This window comes from Haliotis asinina, chromosome 3, assembly GCF_037392515.1.
Source record: "Haliotis asinina isolate JCU_RB_2024 chromosome 3, JCU_Hal_asi_v2, whole genome shotgun sequence".
Taxonomy (NCBI): domain Eukaryota; kingdom Metazoa; phylum Mollusca; class Gastropoda; order Lepetellida; family Haliotidae; genus Haliotis; species Haliotis asinina.
The window spans coordinates 84,000,340-84,021,125 of NC_090282.1; the positions used below are offsets into that span (position 1 = coordinate 84,000,340).

Sequence of the window (20,786 nt, forward strand, 5' to 3'; positions counted from 1 at the left end):
ATGAGACAAGAAGAGACAGGTGAAGCTGTTCGAACAGCACTTTACATGCCATCTGTACTCTAAGTCTTTCATTGAGCCAACACAGTGACCAAGTAAATCAATACCCCACATCAAAGGTAAAGATGCATTACATGTAACCAGGACTGATGTGTTGCTAACTCACGGTCTGATGTGTTCAATGTGAAAGCTCATGTAGTTAATGATCTCTGATTAAAATGGAAGGTGATGGATACAGGTCGTACACAATACTGAACTGCAACATAGTTACACATACACAGAGACACAGACATTGGAACACTGACAAATAGAGAAATATACATATTTAATCTGCAACTGCTTCATATATGATTTACTACACCCTTACTGGTTTCAGCAAGCCTTGGCCATGTCTGAAGGATATGGATAGATGGATAGATGGATGGACAGATGATTGAAAGATAAAAATTGCCACGAAACATCAGAGACGGATCTAGGTTTTCTGAATGGGGTTCCTTAGTGAGCCTTCCTAAATGAGTGGGTGGAAAGTAGCCTAGTGGTTAAAGTGTTTGCTCATCACGCTGAAGACCAGAGGTTTTATTCCCTAACTGGGTACAATGTGTAATGGCCATTCCTGGTATCCCAGCCGTTATTAGTTATATTGCTGAAATATTACTAAAAGTTGAGTAAAACCAAACTCACTGACTTACTACTGAATGCGTGAGCCAGTGAATGAGTGATTGAAAGGCTGAGCGGTGAGTTAGGCATGGTCCCTGTTATGGAAGTATTTCAGTGAATGAGTATTTCAGTAATATCACAGTGTAATGAGCAGATGGAAGGGTAGCTCTGGTTTGGTTGATCTGTGAAGGAATGAATGAAGGAAAGCATTCCAATCAGATCATGACCTGTGTATATCTGCAGACTACTGACAAATAGCTGGAATACTGCTCAGTCAGGTGTAAAACAACAGACAAACTCATCATGGATTATGTGCTTACTATGGAAACAAAGGTCCTTTATTTTTACCACTTAAGTAAAACGCTCTAGCTGACAAACAAACACTGATAATTAGAGTGACAACGGGTTGTGACAATATAACATACCTAGTTGCTGCAGAAACCTTTTCACCAGATGTTCAGGTAAACGACGACGTTTGCGTATGAAGTGTGAGAAGTCCCCACCGCTGCAGTGTTCCATTATCAGGTAGATGTAGGAATCATCCCACTGAGGAGGAGGAAGAGGGCAGATAATCTACTGATTCTCACCACAGTTTGCGACAAACAGTACTTTCAGAGTAAGTGTTACTTCAGTCATTGAAATGATAGCTCACTCATATTTTCAGATGAAAACTTAATCATTAAATACATGTCATAACAGAATGGGATATTCATCCATTATTTTTCCATTATACATAATACTTCAAAATGATCTAAAATTTTGGTGTATAATATGACATATGACATACATAACACAGGGATGTTTTGTCTATAATCCACTTGGAAGTCTCTCAGTTCTACAATACATACATGTACAGGTAACACACAAATATTATGTCTGTAACCCATCTAGAAGTCTCGTAACTCTACAATACATGCATGTACAGGTAACATAAGGGTGCGATCTCTATAACCCATCTGGAAGTCTCGTAACTCTACAATACATGCATGTACAGGTAACACAAAGGTGCGATCTCTGTAACCCATCTGGAAGTCTCGTAACTCTACAATACATGCATGTACAGGTAACATAAGGGTGCGATCTCTATAACCCATCTGGAAGTCTCGTAACTCTACAATACATGCATGTACAGGTAACATAAGGGTGTGATCTCTATAACCCACCTGGAAGTCTCTTAACTCTACAATACATGCATGTACAGGTAACATAAGGGTGCGATCTCTATAACCCATCTGGAAGTCTCGTAGCTCTACAATACATGCATGTACAGGTAACATAAGGGTGCGATCTCTATAACCCACCTGGAAGTCTCTTAACTCTACAATACATGCATGTACAGGTAACATAAGGGTGCGATCTCTATAACCCACCTGGAAGTCTCTTAACTCTACAATACATGCATGTACAGGTAACATAAGGGTGCGATCTCTATAACCCATCTGGAAGTCTCGTAGCTCTACAATACATGCCTGTACAGGTAACACAAGGGTGCGATCTCTGTAACCCATCTGGAAGTCTCGTAACTCAACAATACATGCATGTACAGGTAACACAAGGGTGTGATCTCTATAACCAGTCTAAGTAAACTTCGTCTCAGTGTATGTCGTTACACTCCACCACTGAGTCTAACAAAACCTAGTACAAGGTCGCGTCAGGTAACCTTTGAGCAAACCAATGACAGTCCAATCAAATGCGAGACGGTTAAATAGATTTAACCAATCAGACAACGGCTACATTGTAGGGATCGGAGGGACTTTCAAAATATCCATGTCACCGACACAGGTCTCTCCACAAACAAAAATAAGCATATAACACAGTTATTTGACCTGCATTATATACACTTTGGGGTTTCTGTTGGCATGGTTACCATTAGCTAACATTTCCGCAAGATAACATCCTTTAATATTGTCAAAAACACTATTTTCAGCAACTGTTTACTCACCGTTGTCATGGCTGTACACATGCCGTGTGTATCACACAGGTATCACAGGTACTGAGGTTAAATTTCCTTAGACTGTCTCTATAACCCATCTGGAAGTCTCGTAACTCTACAATACATGCATGTACAGGTAACACAAGGGTGTGATCTCTGTAACCCACCTGGAAGTCTCGTAACTCTACAATACATGCATGTACAGGTAACACAAGGGTGTGATCTCTGTAACCCACCTGGAAGTCTCGTAACTCTACAATACATGCATGTACAGGTAACACAAGGGTGCGATCTCTATAACCCATCTGGAAGTCTCTTAACTCTACAATACATGCATGTACAGGTAACACAAGGGTGTGATCTCTATAACCCACCTGGAAGTCTCGTAACTCTACAATACATGCATGTACAGGTAACACAAGGGTGCGATCTCTGTAACCCACCTGGAAGTCTCGTAACTCTACAATACATGCATGTACAGGTAACACAAGGGTGTGATCTCTGTAACCCACCTGGAAGTCTCGTAACTCTACAATACATGCATGTACAGGTAACACAAGGGTGCGATCTCTATAACCCACCTGGAAGTCTCCTAACTCTACAATACATGCATGTACAGGTAACACAAGGGTATGATCTCTATAACCCATCTGGAAGTCTCTTAACTCTACAATACATGCATGTACAGGTAACACTAGGGTATGATCTCTATAACCCACCTGGAAGTCTCTTAACTCTACAGTACATGCATGTACAGGTAACACTAGGGTGTGATCTCTATAACCCACCTGGAAGTCTCGTAGCTCTACAATATTTGGATGCTTCAGCTTCTTCAGCAGCTCTATCTCTGTGAGGAGGTTCTCTGTTGAGGCCTTATTTAAACTGGATTTTAACACACATTTTATGGCCACAACTTCCCGAATACCAATCTGAAACAGAAATAACAGTGAATAAGTCACAAGCAACTAACACATGTGGATATGAGGAGTCATTGTGAGATGAAACATATCTGGACATTAAAGTGACATACATGAAACAGCTCCTGAATAATATACCTGAAAACATAACACTTGAGAGAGGCTGCTCAGTGTGGGGGGTAGCCTTAAGTGGTCAAAGCGTTCACTCATCTTGCTTTTGACCAGAGTTCAATTTCCTACATGGGTATAATGTGTGAAGCCAATTTGTTTTGTTTCAGCTGGATATTGCTGGAATGTTGCTAAAAGCCATACAAAACCATAATCACTATTTTGCCAAATTGAACAGTTATGCATTTTTTATGACCGAGAGTGGAAGGGAGGACATAGAGGTCTCAGATTATTGCGACTAGGATAACACCAACATAACTGGGGTGAACAACCCATTATGATAGGGTTCTAGTGTCAGTGGATGTAACTCTACATGGGAGGAAGAGAAATGAAACCAAGCACTTTGGGCTGATGATTGCTTGCTTACAGAAATAACTGTGAATAAATCACAGCATAATAAAACTGTTCACTGAGTCCCAACAACTTGCTGTATATTTTGAAATGTGTATAACTTATAGTGGTTAGACCAAACTAAAATTCGTGGTTCCTCATCCTTGGCATATCCAAGGTAAAGGTTCTGATAAATTATCATTATACACTGGATGGATCTGCGGCTCGGACAGATGAATTTATAATAATACTTCCCTTGGCTGGCCTTTCATCCAATCAGGTGTCTACTATGGGAAGATGAGCGCACAAATCACTTTCACTTCTTCAATTATAGACCAGTCAATTTGTCGGTATGATTTAAAAAAATCTGAGTTGCAACTCAGTTGTTGACACTGGCAAGCTTGGTTGTAACGGTGGCTTAGCAGATTAGCTACTATTAGAATGTGGAGCCAGCAAAAGGAGGTAAAAAAAATGATTGGGCTGAGCCATAGATGCATTCAGGGTATTGAGGCGATTTATCAGAACATATGAACCTAAAGTGTGCTTCTCACTATATATTAGGTCATCTCTTATTTTTCCAGAATAACCGGATTTGAGGTTTTTGTTTTGGAAGGACAGGTTTTACTTTTCACAAGAAAGATCTCTTCCCAGGTTTTACGTTTTGTTAGTAAGATCACTTCCCAGTTTTACTTTTCCTAACTTTATATGAACATCAACATTCAATTGAGACATGAGATTTTGAAATCAGTTGAAAAATATCATTTAAGATTAAACTCACAATACAAATGTTTTCCCAAGCAGGATTGGAACAGCAAATCTCAAATCCATGGCAGATGCTCTCCCGCAAGGCCCCCAGGCCAACAAACGAAGTGGGGTTAAATTATCTACTAATAGTTACCGTCATTAAATTGATTTTACATGCACTTCAGTTATTGCTGTGTAGCATCATTAAATGATCATCTACATTGTAATTACCCATCACTGACCATATATATGTTAGAGAAAACAATTCTCGGTTTCGGTACACAACGTAAAACCATCAGGGTCAGGAAATCTGCCCCCCTCTGGTTTCACATTGTCTGCCAAAACCTTGGAGGTGAGTTTTCTCCTATGCACATACCCTTGAAATATCGAAGATGGTGGTTCCTTTGTGTTTGTTTTAACTGTAGATACTGCATATGAATTAACCTACACAACAAGTCCTGTCAGATTTAAGAAGGTATGGCTGTTTAAATAATTAATTTTGACCACAATTCTGCATTTCACTTTCATAACTGGCATGTTATTTTGGTGATGTCAGTGAGTGCTTTTATTCACTCTTTCACTGAAATCTATGCAGTGATACATCAGCAGAATTCTGTGAAATCAAGAATAGGAGCCTACAGATAACCTGCCTGGGGCCCCATTTTCATGACTTGGACACTTGGCCTTACTGAGAGTCTCCTTGGATACAGCAAAGTAAATCACGGATTACACTGAACGTACTGTTCAAAATAATGAAAACAGATCCCATGAGAAATCTTCATTAATTCTGTATTTTTATATTCCCATATCAGCTAATAATCAATGTTTAACTACTTCATCGGCTGTTGCTATTGACTCCCAGATATATTTGCAGTGTATCAATATTGATGCAATGTTCTTCAGTTTGCTGTCACCCAGAGGTCAATATATGAGGTTTGAGTAAATGTCAGTATGTAATAGCTTACTATATTTTGACAAGTCTGAAAAAATACTCCTGATTTTCTGACTACATGCCTAGTACAAAAGACATGCCCCTGACACACCTCACTAGATGTTCCAGTTCTCAGAATCTGAGAAGATCACATCTTCTGATAACTTATACTGTATTCATTGCATCATGTCTTCACCAAGAGATGATGTTGTGCAGCTTGGCAACCAGGCTGTGAGGGTAAATTCAAGTACTGTGTAAAACGCATTTTTCATTAAAACCATTTCTTTCAAGGAAAACTTATATTATCAATGAACATCAATGGAGCACAGAAACAAGTGACACCGAAAATAACTAAAACACAGATATCACTTATTCATGATATATAAAATGCTTTGCTGATTAAGAGAAAACAAATGAACAAAATAATAAGTGTATAATCGCAAATAAAAAGTGCAATATATTGTGCGTGGGTTTACCTCCCTCGAAACGAAGCAGCCGCGATACCGAACCCAGTCAGAGCTGGTGGGTCTGCACTTAAATGAAACAAGGGTTTACATTGGCCAGTGGTTCATTTGCCGATATGCTTAGCCAACTCTTTGTTTATGGCGTATAAGCCCAACAGCTGTCAGTTTCAAATTGGATGTGGTCAATGATTGAAGTTGTGCACTGCATATTGTTATTGGCAAACAGGCAGGCAGACATGTAGGTGTGAATAAACCAGACACTGAGCCTGCTTATCACAATCAACATGTTCATTTTTGGTAACGTGATGATTATTTACTTGCTTGTGTACCCTACCAAGATTAGACTATTGCTCACAACCTCGTACTCAGGGCAGGCATACTGTTTCAAGCTCCTCAAACCTATTCACTGCACGAGTTATGAGTGCAGCGCAGCATAGCAGTTGAAACCACTTTTTCCCCCAATGCTTGGGGAAAATTAGTGAATAGTTTTAATTCTGATTTCTCGGGGGGGGGGGGGTTTCATCACGGGTTTTTTTCAACTTTATTTGTTGAATTGGCATTTTTTATGATTTGTTTTCGTAAGTAGAGCTCAGGTCACAAATCAATTGCAGTTAATCACTGTCGAGCTCGGGTAGTCCTTGGATGGGTGACCATGTTTGGCAGCTTCACTGCTGAGAGTTTCTAGGACTTCAGTCCTGTCCTACAACAAAGAACATGTAGTACATGTGGTCTCACCTGAGGCAAGTGACTTTGTTCAAAATTGCCTCTGTTACCCAGCAGAAAATGGGTACCCGGAAAGATAAAGTCATGTAACCATAACCTTCTAGCAGGTTAGCCTGGGTAATCCGGGGTAATAATCAGATTCTGATTACAGCATCCAATGAGCAACTAGTCAGATGGATACTAGGCACTATATAAGTGAATTATTATTATTATGTTTTACTGATTATGACTGAAATGCAGCAGAGAAGGTTTGGGTGATCCTGGCAGTGTCAGGCTGGTAAAGCTCATCATCAGCTCAGGGCCTTCACCCCCTCTACACGCAAGCCCATACAGAGAATGGGACTTCTCCCAAGGAAACACTGCCTAGTTGAACCCACCAAGAACTTTCTGGAGGATGTGAAGGCTCCCAAACACTGCAGCCTTCTTCATTACCCAGATTGTAAGAAGAACTGTGCTCCTGGTGGAGAACACAATTTGAAGCAAACTTTCTGCATGTTTCTGTCAGGGATGGATCCTTTGCACAAAACTTCCATTTTGATTATACTGACATTCAAGTGCCACTCCTGATAACAGTTATTAAAACCTGGTAAGCCAGCAGTTGATTCTTGGCAATGAGATCCTAAAAGACTGCCATTCTGCTTCCTTTCAAACATGCAGTGCATGGTTTTCAGAAATACGTGCTGCTGTAGAATGAATGGAAAGATACACTGTCTTGAGGGGAATGTGCTCAAATTCTGTTTACACTACTTTGTTGTCTGCTGATGTGTAGTGACTAAGATCCAGAGAAAGTTACCAAGCTGGAGATTCAAACTTTGCCAATAGGTTGTAGGACTGAAGCTCTAGAAGTACAGAGACCTTGCAGTAAATGTAGCCATAATGTATTTGGTATCTGTAAGTAAATAGAACCTTTCAGTATCCTTGAAATGTGAAGATGCCGTAAAGTAAGTATTTGACAATTGTATGTGTCAAAATTGTAGTCAAAGAAGAAATTCCAAGCACCTTGTAATGCTCTTTAAACATGCTCCTCGTGTTATGCTAGAGCGAATAAGTGGATGTACAATGTGCTGATGAGATAATTTTAGCACCTCTCCTGGAGTAACCTTTGACTATATTCTCTGAATATTCTACAAGTTGGAAGATGTAGCATCTGTGGAGAGTGAAGTTCATTAGAATGGGGTGGAGATTGTGCAAAGCTTCTCCAAATATTCTTGGCCATCTATTACCATGTATTGGGACTGGAGTGTACGGGTGATGCATGCTGCTAGAGAAATGGTATTTTGTTCCTTTCCCATGCCTCTGTAGAGTTAGTCCTCAAAAGGCTTTTTTGAGATCAGAGTTAGATGGAAAATATTGAGCCAGATGCCTCCAATGTAGGGAGGCCTTACCTTGCATCTTCTGCATCTCAAGCAATTCTATGGACACATTATGGACACAATGAGTTTCTTTGTGGACGGTCTCACTGATCAGGATATCAGATGGGATCACAAAAAAGGCAATTCGCTAACTAGGGTGTGCTGTGATGTAGAGGGTCATGTCGCCCATCAGCAGTCATATTTTCCCAAATGTACAAAATATGGCCTATTACAGCTTCGTGAATAAGGACAATGTCTCATTTTTGGTGGCATGAGTGAGGGTTATGGAAGCAGACTCGATCAGTGAAAATTGTCTGTAGGGAAGAATGAACTCTCACAGTGCAGGGATAGATGAACCAGTAGGATTGCCAATCCTGTCACAGCGACCACTCTTCATGCTAATGTAGCAGTGGGTATGCAAGAAGGATATGGTGTTCCCAGAAAGTTCTACTGACCCTCTGAGAAAGGGATCTGAGGGATCATCCACCAGCTATCATCTGGAGGTATTAGTCTTGGCAAACTCATCTTGAATCAGGGAACCTTTCTCATGGTGTATCAGGTCCAATTGAAATATGGTATCATATGTAACAGTCACTGCATAGAAGTAGCACAGAAATTCCTTTTCCTTCTCCGTTATGCTTGCTCTTTATAGAAAACGTCTCAGCTACATATGATATCCAACTAAAACATCTGCAGAGAATGACATAAGAGGGAGTCACACGTTAGCCAGGGCAAGTGTTACGTCTAGTGGTATCGCCTACATCCCCATATTGGAGTTGCCTCCCTTGTGTTATAAGGTCCGCCAAGTTCTCCAACTGACAAGCAAGTAAATAATATTGTTGCACAATCTAACACACTGACTTTAGATCATGATACATTCACTTTGCTGAAGCATGAAAGAGTGTTGCAGTTTGGGATCGGGGATCTGTTAATGAAAACGAGTTCCGTCTGTGTTCCCCTCTTTTTACACAGTAAATTGTTCCTGGGGAAGCCTCCCCACCAATACATTTTTTAAAACCTGTTCTGGTTTCCTGAATGTATACTGGCATCTCCTATTCTCGCGGTACTTACGGATATCGGCTGAAAAAATAATACAAACAGGTCTTTTCATATGTATGCTTTTTGTTTTTAAATGAAGAGATTCCTCCTCTAACATCTGCATCTATCAACTGCTTGATCCATCAGGTGTATTATCGCATTTGAGCTCGATGAAAATATGGTCGTCTGCCGCTGACTTTTCGAGGCTTCTCCTATTCTCGCGGCATAATGATAAAGTAACGTTATTTGGTGTAAGGTACGGGAATCTTATCGGAAAGGGCGGGGAAAAGTTACGATTTTTCCGAGTTGGTTAAAGCTCACGAATATTCATTACATTGCAAAACTTTGATAATTCACAGACGTGGTCCACTTCCTAGTTAGCGGTCAATGATGTAAACAATCGCTAAGTATCACGCATCGGCAGTCAGGGCAGAAAATGTGTTTACCGCGAGAATAGGAGACGGCCCTATATGCTTAGTGTGAGGTATGCATGTCAGTTTGTAATCTTAGTTTTTGATAGGGTTGGGGTATACGGCCATTACGGGCCGAACTGTTACCCAATTAATGGCACAGCTCACAGCTCTGTGTGGTGACACATCAATATCGAAACTGTTCACAGGCTACACTAGCCTACAGCACTGGGATACACAGTAAGAACGTTTAATGAATTCAACGAAAATATTGTTTGAAAACCTTATTAATGGTACTCTCTCGGGACCATATTGTTGAAAACAAACCGCAATTTTATTTCTGATGAAATTGCTTTGGAAATCACAAAAACGTAAAACTGCAAAGCGACACAGCATAACATCTAAAGAAATGCATGTGATGATGACAAAAACTCTACTACTCCATGCATTGTTATTGATGATCATAACCAATTATATCTATACCAAACTTTCAAGAAAAGCGCTGCGCAGAGCTTTTATAACTTAGAGGTGCACGGCCAGATGAGTTAAATAGATGCTTGAAAACAACAAAACATTTACGGGACTACGATAAATACCTTTCTGTAGGCTTTGTACACCGTGGCATAGGTGCCACTTCCAAGTTTCTCCGTGAAAACATAATCTTTTAAGTTAGGAACTGCGATGCTAGCAGACGAAGATTTAGCCATTTCCGTGTTGCATTTTCTTACCTCCGGAAATTAAAGAGCTATTAGAACTGGTGGTTTAGATTATAAGCGTACCGCCATATGATACGCTTATAGATGGAAACAAGTTTCTTTTCAACTAGGGTTTAACCTATTCATACATACGTATGGTGGCCCGTATGGTTAAGAGTTAGTTTGTGTTTGGTGCGTTGTCTAAACGGAATAGGGATAGTAGGCGAACAGTCTTACTGTCTGTCTAAAATATATCTATATGATTATAAACAGTACTGAGACTTTGTCACGTGATCTCATGAATACAACATGGCGGGCGACGTAACCAGGGAAGATGTTTACATAGGATACAAATATTATGACGGTTTTTAGTGTCAATAGATACCGTTAGCAATATGTGAGCATAACATAATCTGTGAGATCAATTTTCTTCATGGGCGAGAGGCGTTAAGGGTTTGTGTGATACATGTTTCACAAGATACCAGATACTAGTAGGCTAAGATCCCATATCACACTGAGTTCAAACTGTTCACAAGTCAACTGGCGTTACCAGGATTTTAGTAATTCATGATGGGTGCTCCATGTGGATGAAATTATGAGGATTATGGTTTTCTGGCTGCATGGAGGGCTTTAACCTGTACATGTGTGGACAGGTAACGTTACTCTCAGCATTTTATTATCATTTGATTTAACAGTGCTCGGTGACATGATATTTTTTTTAAAAAATAGAACTGTTAATGTGTTGCAATATTTAATCACGTGATAACGTTTTTTGCCTCCTGATTGGTTATGTCTGTCCCACCAAAATAGCTACATATGCATATTCATAAAATTTCTATGTCAGTCAAACTTTTGTATTCAGATAATGCAAAAATAGTTCAATCCACAATGACTGGTAGGATGTGAGTTCAAATCTATTCTAACAATTTGTTTATCATATTTTGGGAATGACAATATGGTGCAAATAATATTTGGCATTTAGAAGACCATCAAGTGTCAAGGATGGAGGTTTGGTCTATCTGAGGATCCAATGGGTTCCAGTACCTCAGTGATTTAATTGTATGATTGTGACTTGAGGTTTAATGTGGGTTTCAGACTATACCAATTTTGACAACAGCACTTTGTACCATTAAGCCTCCTGTGAAATATATGGCCAGAGAGTAATCTCTAGGATTAAGTATTGTTTAAAAACCTTCACAAAGAAATACATGGTTACCAAGCTCATTACGGATGGCTTAACAAAGGATTAACAACAACACTTGGGTATTGTCCATGTCATGTGTATTGGAACAATAGGATCATTACCAGTTACAGCAAAATAGCGTTACATAACTGGTGCAAAAAAATACATCTGCTTAAGTCATTAATGGATTTCAAAAAAGTATTAGGAGTAATGGTTGTCAATGTCATTAAATAATTCTTTTCAGATAGCTGTAGAGACAAAAGTTGATGATGGCAAGGAAACCTACCTCTGTTGTGTGTTATATCTGTGGCCGAGAGTTTGGATCTAAATCTATTTCTATTCATGAACCACAGTGCTTGAAGAAGTGGCACATTGAGAATAACAATTTACCAAAACACTTGAGAAGGAAAGCTCCTCAGAAGCCTGAAATCCTTCCTACAATAGGTGGCAGTGGAAAATATGATGTAGAGCGTTTCAATGAAATGGCATGGCAGAGTGCTCAGTCAAATCTAGTTGAGTGTGAAAATTGTGGAAGGACATTTAACCCTGACCGACTGCCTGTCCACCAGCGCAGTTGTAAACCTGGTAAACCCATGATGCCTCTGAAGAAGAAGGGAGGAGAAGGAAATACAGGAGCAAATAATGGAGGGTCAAGACCAGGAACCGCTACCCTGTCAAGTCCAAATGTCATCAATATGAACAGCTCTGTTGATCTTGAGAGCAGCCAGCGCCCCAAAACCCCATCCTCCAGTTTATCAAGCAAATCGCAGGTGGACTCTAGACCACATGTTGGAAACCGACAATCTACTTTTACTTCTGATAAGAAGAAACCACAGGCAGCAAACCCTCCTGCTTCCAAAGGACCAAGGTTTGTTTTATGTTATATATGTGGTCGTCAGTTTGGAACAGCCTCGGTGGGAATTCATGAACCAAAATGTTTGGAAAAGTGGAAAATTGAAAATGACAAACTTCCCAGAGAACAACGTCGACCGGAGCCAAAGAAACCAGAAGTACTGAAAGCAGGAGGTAAAATAGATGCTGAAGCAATGAATGAGGCTGCATGGAAGAGTGCCCAGGCTAACCTGGTTCCCTGCCCGAACTGTGGAAGGACATTCAATCCAGATAGACTTCAAGTTCATCTTCGAGCCTGCAAACCCAAGAATGGCGCTCCAAACTTGTCGTCCCAGACACTGAATGGGCCAAGTGAAGGTGGGCCTCCAACCGGTAAAAGTGGATTCAGTGGGCAGCCTCCAGCTCAAAAGGGTCCCCGCACAGTTGTCTGCTATATCTGTGGACGGGAGTTTGGAACCAAGTCTCTACCAATACATGAACCTCAGTGCCTTGAAAAATGGAAAATCGAAAACCAAAAACTGCCCAAAGAATTGCGGCGACCCATCCCAAAGAAACCACAAGTAGTTGGAGGTGGTAAACTCACTAGGTGAGCAGATAGTAATCATGTAACCAGAAGTTCTAACTGTGAAAACGTCATAGATGTCTTCCATTTACTGAAAAAGTTGCTACTTATGGGATATAGACTTTTTATCTACCTTTATCTTTTGCTCACTACCCACATGCTACTGTTTTCTTCATTCTCACATGTATAATGCTGTTTTAATATTTATTCATACAGGATTCAGAAATAGGACTTAGCTGCAATAATTCACAAGATTTCTTCTTGAACATCACAAAAGCTGTCAATGTGTGAATTTGAAAAAGATAAGAAAACATTTCTGACCTTTCCAAATTATGTTGTATGAAAAATAGGGCTGCTATGATACACTCACATATTCAGTGAATTGAAGCATATCCTTTCATGAAAGCAATTCATTATTCATGGTCACCAGAACCGAATATGAATGAATGTTTACATTTTTTATCTGAGCATGTTTTACTTGAGCCCTTATTAAAGTGAGATAATGCTTGAATGGGATAGGTACTAGCATTTGCATTAGTGCAAGTCATGTTAGTTCACAATGGCTGCACATGGTACTGTGGACTAGAACTATTAGTTTATTACATACCAAATTTGAGTGTCATGTCAGATCATTAGTTATTACTATGACAAATTAACAGTCAACACGGGGGTTCCATATTGTGCATCAGCCACTTAACTACAATATTATATTCGTGAATGATTATTTGTATTCATTACCCAATGTTCATGATACATATCATATTGGCCACAAAGTGTATTCGTTGCAACCCTTGTAAAAATGTTGATGTTGATTCTCCCAAAGCCAATCTTCTAGGTTGAAATCTTCAATTCATGATTAAATTTTACATCTGGTAATACCTACAAATGATCTGGTATGATGACTGAACAGTATTTCTATAACATGAATTATTATTACCGGTCCTCTTTAGCCCATTATGGTCCCAGCTCACTATGTTTATGTGGCAATTGTCAGATTAACCATATTTACCAATGTTGATAACTAATTTGCAAGTAACCATGGTAACATTATGATGTTCAAGGGATCAGATGAATGAGGCTGCATGGGAGGCTTCAAAAGCTCAGCTGGTTCCATGTCCAAACTGTGGTCGGACGTTTGCCCCAGACCGACTGGCTGTCCACCAGCGGGCATGCCGACCAAAAACTGCTACCATCAGGAAGGGGGGCGGGCCTGGCATGAATAAGTCCAATGCTGCTAATGAGGTAATAGGCTGATTGACTGATGCTCAAGCTTTTGGTTTCCTCAGTGATATAAACACGACAAAACATAATTGATGTCTTAGATGGTAACTGTTACACTGTCCATCCTTTAATACAAGTAGGAATACTAACTGTGTATGTGAGGTCCATATCCTTGAGAACAAACTAAACTTTTCATGATCTGTTTTACCTGCTTTTAAGTTTTACGCCAAGTCTTTTTCGTCCAGCCTCCTCCCATTTCCAAGCCGGCTGTGATACAGAAACCTCGCACAGTTGTGTGTTACATATGTGGCCGTGAATTTGGAACCAAATCAATATCCATCCATGAACCACAGTGCATGAAGAAATGGCACATTGAGAATGACAAACTGCCACCAAACATGAGACGCCCTGAGCCAAAGAAACCTGAGGTTAGAAGTATTGGAGGTGAGTTTCACATTTGCTAAAAACTATAGATCATCTGCAAACATTATTGACCAGGATCTGAGACTTGTCATTATCTTGGTTTGTTGTGAGGTCATGTTCAGTGGTTAAAGTGTTGGTTTGTCATGATGAAAACACAGGTTCGATTCCCCACATGGGTACTAATACTGTGTGAAGCCCATTTCTGGTGTTTCCCACTGTAGTGTTGCTGGTATAATATTGCTAATAGTGGCAGTGTAAAACTAAATTCACTCACTCCCTCGTGTTAAGCTCAAGTGGTGAAGATATACCAGTTCTTCTTGAATTCTGTGAGAGATTACAGTGATTAAAAAATAGTTGCAAAAAGACTGTTTATATATTTTCCCATATCCTGACTCATTCTTAATTGCTTACTCTCCTCTTCCTGGCGAAGGTAGTGGAACACCTGAATTCCCTTGAAGTTCCCTTCTAAAAGAAGCGGATGTAAAATCACACTCTCCCATGTATTACCTGCCTTTCCCTCCACATGGTTAGCTGACTGCCATGATACTTCACTCACTCCTTATCTCCCGATGACAGCGGCTGGAGGCACCTGGGGTCCCATATACTGCGATAAGTTTTTGCATTCTTTTGGTTTTTATAACTGAATTTGTGTTGTATGCGGTTTTTGACTTGTATATGTTTATTATTATTATATAAATTTGTGATTTTTGTGCCTTTATCTAACATGTATTTCATCAACTGAGACTTAGTCTCAGGAGATGAAATCGTGTTTACAGTGCTGGTTACAGCTGTCGGCGGTTGACTTGCATGTACTTTGGCCGGCGTGTAAACCTTTTTGTTCTGCTCATATTCGATTTAAATTTTGCATGAAATTGTCAAATTGTCAGAATTCTTATTATATTTACGGTCTGTTCACAGACGTGCTAGAGATAAGCAACATCAGCTCACATAAGCCATGTCTGATCTAGTGAAATAAAATCGGGTAACCGTTTAATTATTGATGCTGAGATTTATTCCAGCGAGATGCCAGCCGTATCTCTGAGGTTGTGTCCAGGGTCGGGCGAGTCCCATCCCAAGACTCAGAAGAAACCATCTGTTGGGGCAGGGCCGTCACAGCCCAAGGAAACTAATTCATCGAAGTCAGAGCCTTTATCTGTAAGATCATCGCAGAATTATCCCTCGTTAATGAAGAACGTCAATTTTTTTACGAGTCTCCGTTGATGATACGAAGTGAAGACATCAGTCGCATGTCGACTGCAACCTTGGGCAACGTAGACAACTCTTCAACACAGTCGTCAATGCACGCACCGCATGCATTCGACGCAAGCGCTTTCATGCAACAATTCACAACGCAGATGATGAACTTTTGGAGTGACGATTGGAAGAGGAAAGACAACTGCACTTGTCAATGAGGTCAATTGTGATTCAGCGAGAGCATTCATCTAGACCTGCACTCATGTCTGAGGATGAAGAGGAGGTGCATGCATGCACGCACTCCAGAAGATCCAGGTCCCGATCATCGGGTCGCAGCACAGAGAAGGATACACCCACACCGAGTGAGTGCACGCGCACGAGTAATTATACTTGGGGGAGGGACGTCACACGCTTGCGTGAGTGCACTCGTGGATGGACTCGGAGAAGGTCACCTTCAGTCTCCCCTATTCATAGAAGATGTCGTATGCAGTCACCCTCCCCTTCGGACTTAGATTCACTGCACTCAATGCATCTGTTCGACGCAGATGCCTGCATCCAACATGAGCTTGATTAGGTCATGTTGAAGAAGAACGAAGACTACAATCTTCAACTGTGTTGACTGCTGCGCCATGTGAGCACTCAACTAGATCTGCACACACTCCAGAGCACCTACGTTGAAAAAAAAAAAGAGGATGAAGAAGGAAGACATGCGTTAACGTTTCGGGCAATAGCTCTAATTTCTGAGAAGTTATCTATGGCATTCAAGTCAGCATCCAAGTTTCAACAACAAGAAGATCATCATTGCAGTCCCGGCAACAATCTTTCAAGATAGACAACATTCGGACGGGCTCGATGTAGACTTGCATCTCAAGTTCAGCAATCCTGCGAACGAGGAACAGAGAATGTTCCTGTCAACTTTCCTGTCAACCTTCGTCACTCAGAAGAAGGATCAGCAGTTTACGTCTGAACACTTCGTCTCAAATAATGTGGAACTGAATCTACTCCCTCGACAAGATTGCCCAAGAAGTTAGAGAAGTCATGATGATCAAGTCCATTGACACCTTGACAACGGTCCTTTTCAGGACCACCAAACAACCCAAAAGAATGCTTTATAACTTGATGTAAATAAAATAAAATATAGTGCTGTTTTAGCTATAACCCAAGCAGATAAGTCAGCATTACACTAGCAAGTCCAAGTTCTCCAGAGTCCAGAGAATGAGAGAAAAGAAGTTTAATACCGGCGCATCCAGGAGATAAACATTGGAGATCAGGGTTGGAACGACTGGAGTTTTCCACACTCAGCCATTCCCGTACAACCGTCTCCAGTTGGTGACGTTACCTCAGGATATGACCAGAAGAAGACGCCTACAACTATGCCTATGATAGCGATTTCTGAGTCACAGTTTCACGTCTTGACCAGATTACGATGCTGGACAACTTGAAACCACACCAGCTATGGAGAACCTGCCAGTCAAATGTCTGCGCAGGACCTTATATGTTACAGTTGGCATTTAAGAACCATCTCTGTGTAGACACGTCTTTCCAAGGTTGGGGTGCCCATCTAAACAATGAATTGCAGCAGGATTCTGGAAGATGGAAGATCAAACTCTTCCCATCAACCAGTTTGAAATGAAAGTGCTGATTCATGCTATCCATCACTGGTTGACAACACTGAGAGACAAGCTACTGATGATCCACACAGAGAACTCAACAGTGGCTTTCTACTTAAACAAGCAAGGGTCAATGAGATCGCCATCTCTACTACACCTATTGTTTCAACTTTTTGACATGGTCGACAGTCTGAATCTCCAAATAAAAGCATGTCCCATTCCAGGAGTCTGCAACATCATGGCACACGCCTTATCTCGTCCATTTTGTCCATCACCAACAGAGTGGATGCTGCTTCGAGAGGTGTTTTAATTAATCAGCCAGACGTTTGGATCACTGCAAATAGACTTATTTACAACAAGGTTCCACAAACAGACCACAACCTTTGTATCACCGGTACCAGATCCGTTAGCCAGGGCAACAGACGCTCTCAGCATCCCATGGGAAGGACTAAAACGCATTCGTGTTTCCCCTTCCAGTGCTCCTACTAAAAGTCATCAAGAAATAAACAGACCAAGAGGCTACAGAAGACTTTGGTAGCACCTTACTGGCTAAAGAGACATTGGTTTCCAACACTCATAGAGGTGTTATTACAACCAACACTACAACTACCAGATTGGGAAAATCTCGTCCATCCCCACACGAAACAGAGACACAGCAACCCATCTGGGTTCCGACTTCACGTGTGAAACATATCAAAATCTGTTTAAACACAGAGGATACACGACGAGAGCAGCAAAAGCAGTTATTTTAGTCTTACGAAAATCCACTCCGTGGCTTCACGCCGATGAAGGCAACATATCAGCAGATAGCAGATAGCAGAATATTTATGTCATCTACGACATTCCAGAGGTCTGAAAGCTTGACAGCTCTCAGCTCAGTTGTCACATGGAAACGGGGACCAAGCTGACTAAAGTACCCTAGTTACTTGCTTTGCTACGCTTATTCAGGTTGGCAGATCAGCAACGTAGATTTAGAGCTCCAGCATGGGATTCTGACTCATGGCGAAAACCGTCCCAGCCGCCCCTCACAGACATGCAGAATTCTCATATTCTCGTGTCGGACGATTAAAGGAAAGAGTGAAGTATCATGCCGGTCAGCTGACTATGTGGAGGGAAAGGGAGGTAATACATGGTGAGTGTGATTTTACGTCCGCTTCTTTTAGAAGGGAACTTCAAGGGATTTCAGGCGTTCCACTACCTTCGCCAGGAAGAGGAGAGTAAGCAATTAAGCATGAGTCAGGATAAGTATAAAATATCAGTTTTATTCATAAAATGACATTTTTTATGGCAATTTTTTTCCTAATTTCCGCTCAAAACATTTTTATGGACAAAGCTCTTTTTTGTACAAATGCAATAGAAGCGGAAGGCAGGACCACAAACTGCAGCAGCCAAGATGGAAGTGGTGGGGTCGGTGATTTTTTTGTAGAGTTGGAGGCATCAATGGCTGATGATGCAGTCACATTTGTCTATGTCTGTTTAGGCAGTGGTAACGGGTAAAGTCAGGCAGGGCCTTTGTGAAGAAAGAGACCCATGTACTGTTTGGTTCAGAATTTCTTCAGCTGAAGCACTGTGTCACACCTAATGTGATGTCTCAATGAAGTCCACCAATGATGATATTTGCGATACACTTGGCCAACCTGTCGGAATGCTAGCTTGTTCCAATGGGGGGAATCCGCCCATATCCTCTTTAAACATAATTCTAGTCAAATCGAACACCTGAATAAATGTTCCTCATCTGATAAGGATGTGTTATAACATGTTCTTTAATTGTATCTGAAAATAGTGAAAGACATATCCAACTTCTGAAAATGCCACCCAAGGGAATTATTCCTCATCGCTAAACCGTAGGGGGGATATGGATGGAAGTCTTACCCAATGGGGATTCTGTTCGATTGGGTGATAGTTCCTGTTTGTATTTACAGGAAAGGGCGTCTATGATATTGAAGCCATGAACCAGGCAGCGTGGGAGAGCGCACAGGCTGCCCTTGTTCCATGTGACAACTGTGGGCGGACATTCAACCCAGACAGACTCATTGTTCATCAACGGAGTTGTCGCCCTAAACCTGCCAGACAAGGCTAGAATCTGTGTGTGTGTGTTTAACATTACCAAGCTGCATCAGCTCCTGTGATATTTCATGAGTAGACTTTCGGAGGACTCAGGAAACATTGATTTCCTGGAAAGTATTGTCTCAGAAAGATGGTAAATACAACAGCCTGCATCAAAATCATGTTCACCATTTGGATCTAGTCTAAATCAGAGCAGGGCAGGGTTTATCATAGATGTACACAACTGTCATGATTGTCTAACTTAGGGACATGTTATTCATAATTTTTGGCATCATTGTGATGATGATTTTTATGAAAAAGAATGAACAAGGTGAATGCACCTCATCCCCACCCTCCAAGATTTAAGTACAAACCCCCACCCGCCATATGCAAAATCAGTGATGACATCCTTAGTGCGTATGTACAAAATTGATCATCACCATCCCTGTACCTCTTGGGAATAAAATGTTTGACCCCAATGAAAGTAATCATCACCCCCTGCTAGATATGAATTATGAATGGTCCCTGGCAATGAATGAAAGCGTATGTTATAAGTTCATTCCAAAAGATTCTAGAATTGAGCAAAGGATTACCTATTTTCCACGACTGACCTCCTTTCAAGTTTGAGTTTTAGGTAGATCAGCAGGAAAATAAACATGGTCTTTTCCAAACTACAATTTTGTCTTCTTATATAAAATATATGACCAGCAGACCAGTTTTAGAAAACTGTGAGATGAGATGTCCTATCATCTAGAGTCATAGATGGCGGTCACAATACAGCACAATAAATGCACAGAATGGCCACATTGTTTTTTCAGTCTGCATATTATCGTTATATTTTATGCGCAATTTGTGTATGATAATCGATATGTACTGGAAGTGTGGTGGCATTATAGAGAAATAAGATAAATCACACAATGTGATCAATGTTATAATGAGTGCTATATCTATATACTTATAGAAGTGTATGTGAAGATGATGTAACATGTCAACCGCACATACTTCTGACACCTGTGATACAATATGACTGAGTGTGGACATGTTGCTGGAAATACTAGTTGACTGTATCTGTGACGGTTACTGTAGTGTCCAACACCTGGTGTTCTAGCCACTGTGGATCCAGCTCTCTCACTTGTACCATACTAGTTGCGAGAGATGACTTATATACACTATATTTTGTAGTTACTTCACTTTATGGATAAGTGAGTCACTAGTTACTGTTTGCATTGTTTGAATGTTGGCAATGGTTTTGAATTGGTTTCATCAGGAAAGTACTGCAGTATGTTTGATTTTATAAGGTATAAATTTAGTAGCAGTAGTGGAAACTGTGTAGGTC

At 40.7% G+C, this 20,786-nt stretch overlaps 2 protein-coding genes across 4 annotated transcripts in view; one reads left to right on the plus strand and one right to left on the minus strand.

Moving 5' to 3' along the window:
• The window catches only part of LOC137278623 (serine/threonine-protein kinase ULK3-like), a 54,277-nt gene extending 43,880 nt beyond the window's left edge, over positions 1 to 10,397 (minus strand). Inside the window, exons 1-3 of one of the 3 annotated variants that reach the window (XM_067811098.1) lie at positions 10,261 to 10,397; positions 3,376 to 3,516; positions 1,080 to 1,200 (exon numbers count right to left, since the gene is read on the minus strand). In XM_067811098.1, coding sequence (XP_067667199.1) covers positions 1,080 to 1,200; positions 3,376 to 3,516; positions 10,261 to 10,371 — 373 coding nt within the window. In that variant the 5' untranslated portion in view covers positions 10,372 to 10,397. Of the gene's footprint in view, positions 1 to 1,079; positions 1,201 to 1,472; positions 1,482 to 1,817; positions 1,824 to 3,375; positions 3,517 to 10,260 lie in introns of those variants that run through there. The other 2 variants (XM_067811100.1, XM_067811099.1) reach the window with 2 other exon arrangements.
• Positions 10,398 to 10,645: 248 nt separating this feature from the next.
• Positions 10,646 to 20,118, plus strand: LOC137277159 (zinc finger protein 474-like). The gene is made up of 5 exons (XM_067808833.1): positions 10,646 to 11,012; positions 11,787 to 12,980; positions 14,018 to 14,198; positions 14,423 to 14,621; positions 19,327 to 20,118. Exons 2-5 carry the CDS (start codon positions 11,809 to 11,811, stop codon positions 19,482 to 19,484), a joined length of 1,710 nt encoding a protein of 569 aa, XP_067664934.1. The 5' UTR covers positions 10,646 to 11,012; positions 11,787 to 11,808; the 3' UTR covers positions 19,485 to 20,118.
• Positions 20,119 to 20,786: the final 668 nt, after the last annotated feature.

What these genes read in the sequence shown, in the direction of transcription:
- LOC137277159 (XM_067808833.1), top strand. Translation starts at nt 11,809, where the DNA reads ATGATGGCAAGGAAACCTACCTCTGTTGTGTGTTATATCTGTGGCCGA. An exon ending in AGTCCAATGCTGCTAATGAG is followed by an intron (nt 14,199 to 14,422) that starts GTAATAGGCTGA and finishes TTTTTCGTCCAG; the next exon opens with CCTCCTCCCATTTCCAAGCC. An exon ending in TGAGGTTAGAAGTATTGGAG is followed by an intron (nt 14,622 to 19,326) that starts GTGAGTTTCACA and finishes TTGTATTTACAG; the next exon opens with GAAAGGGCGTCTATGATATT.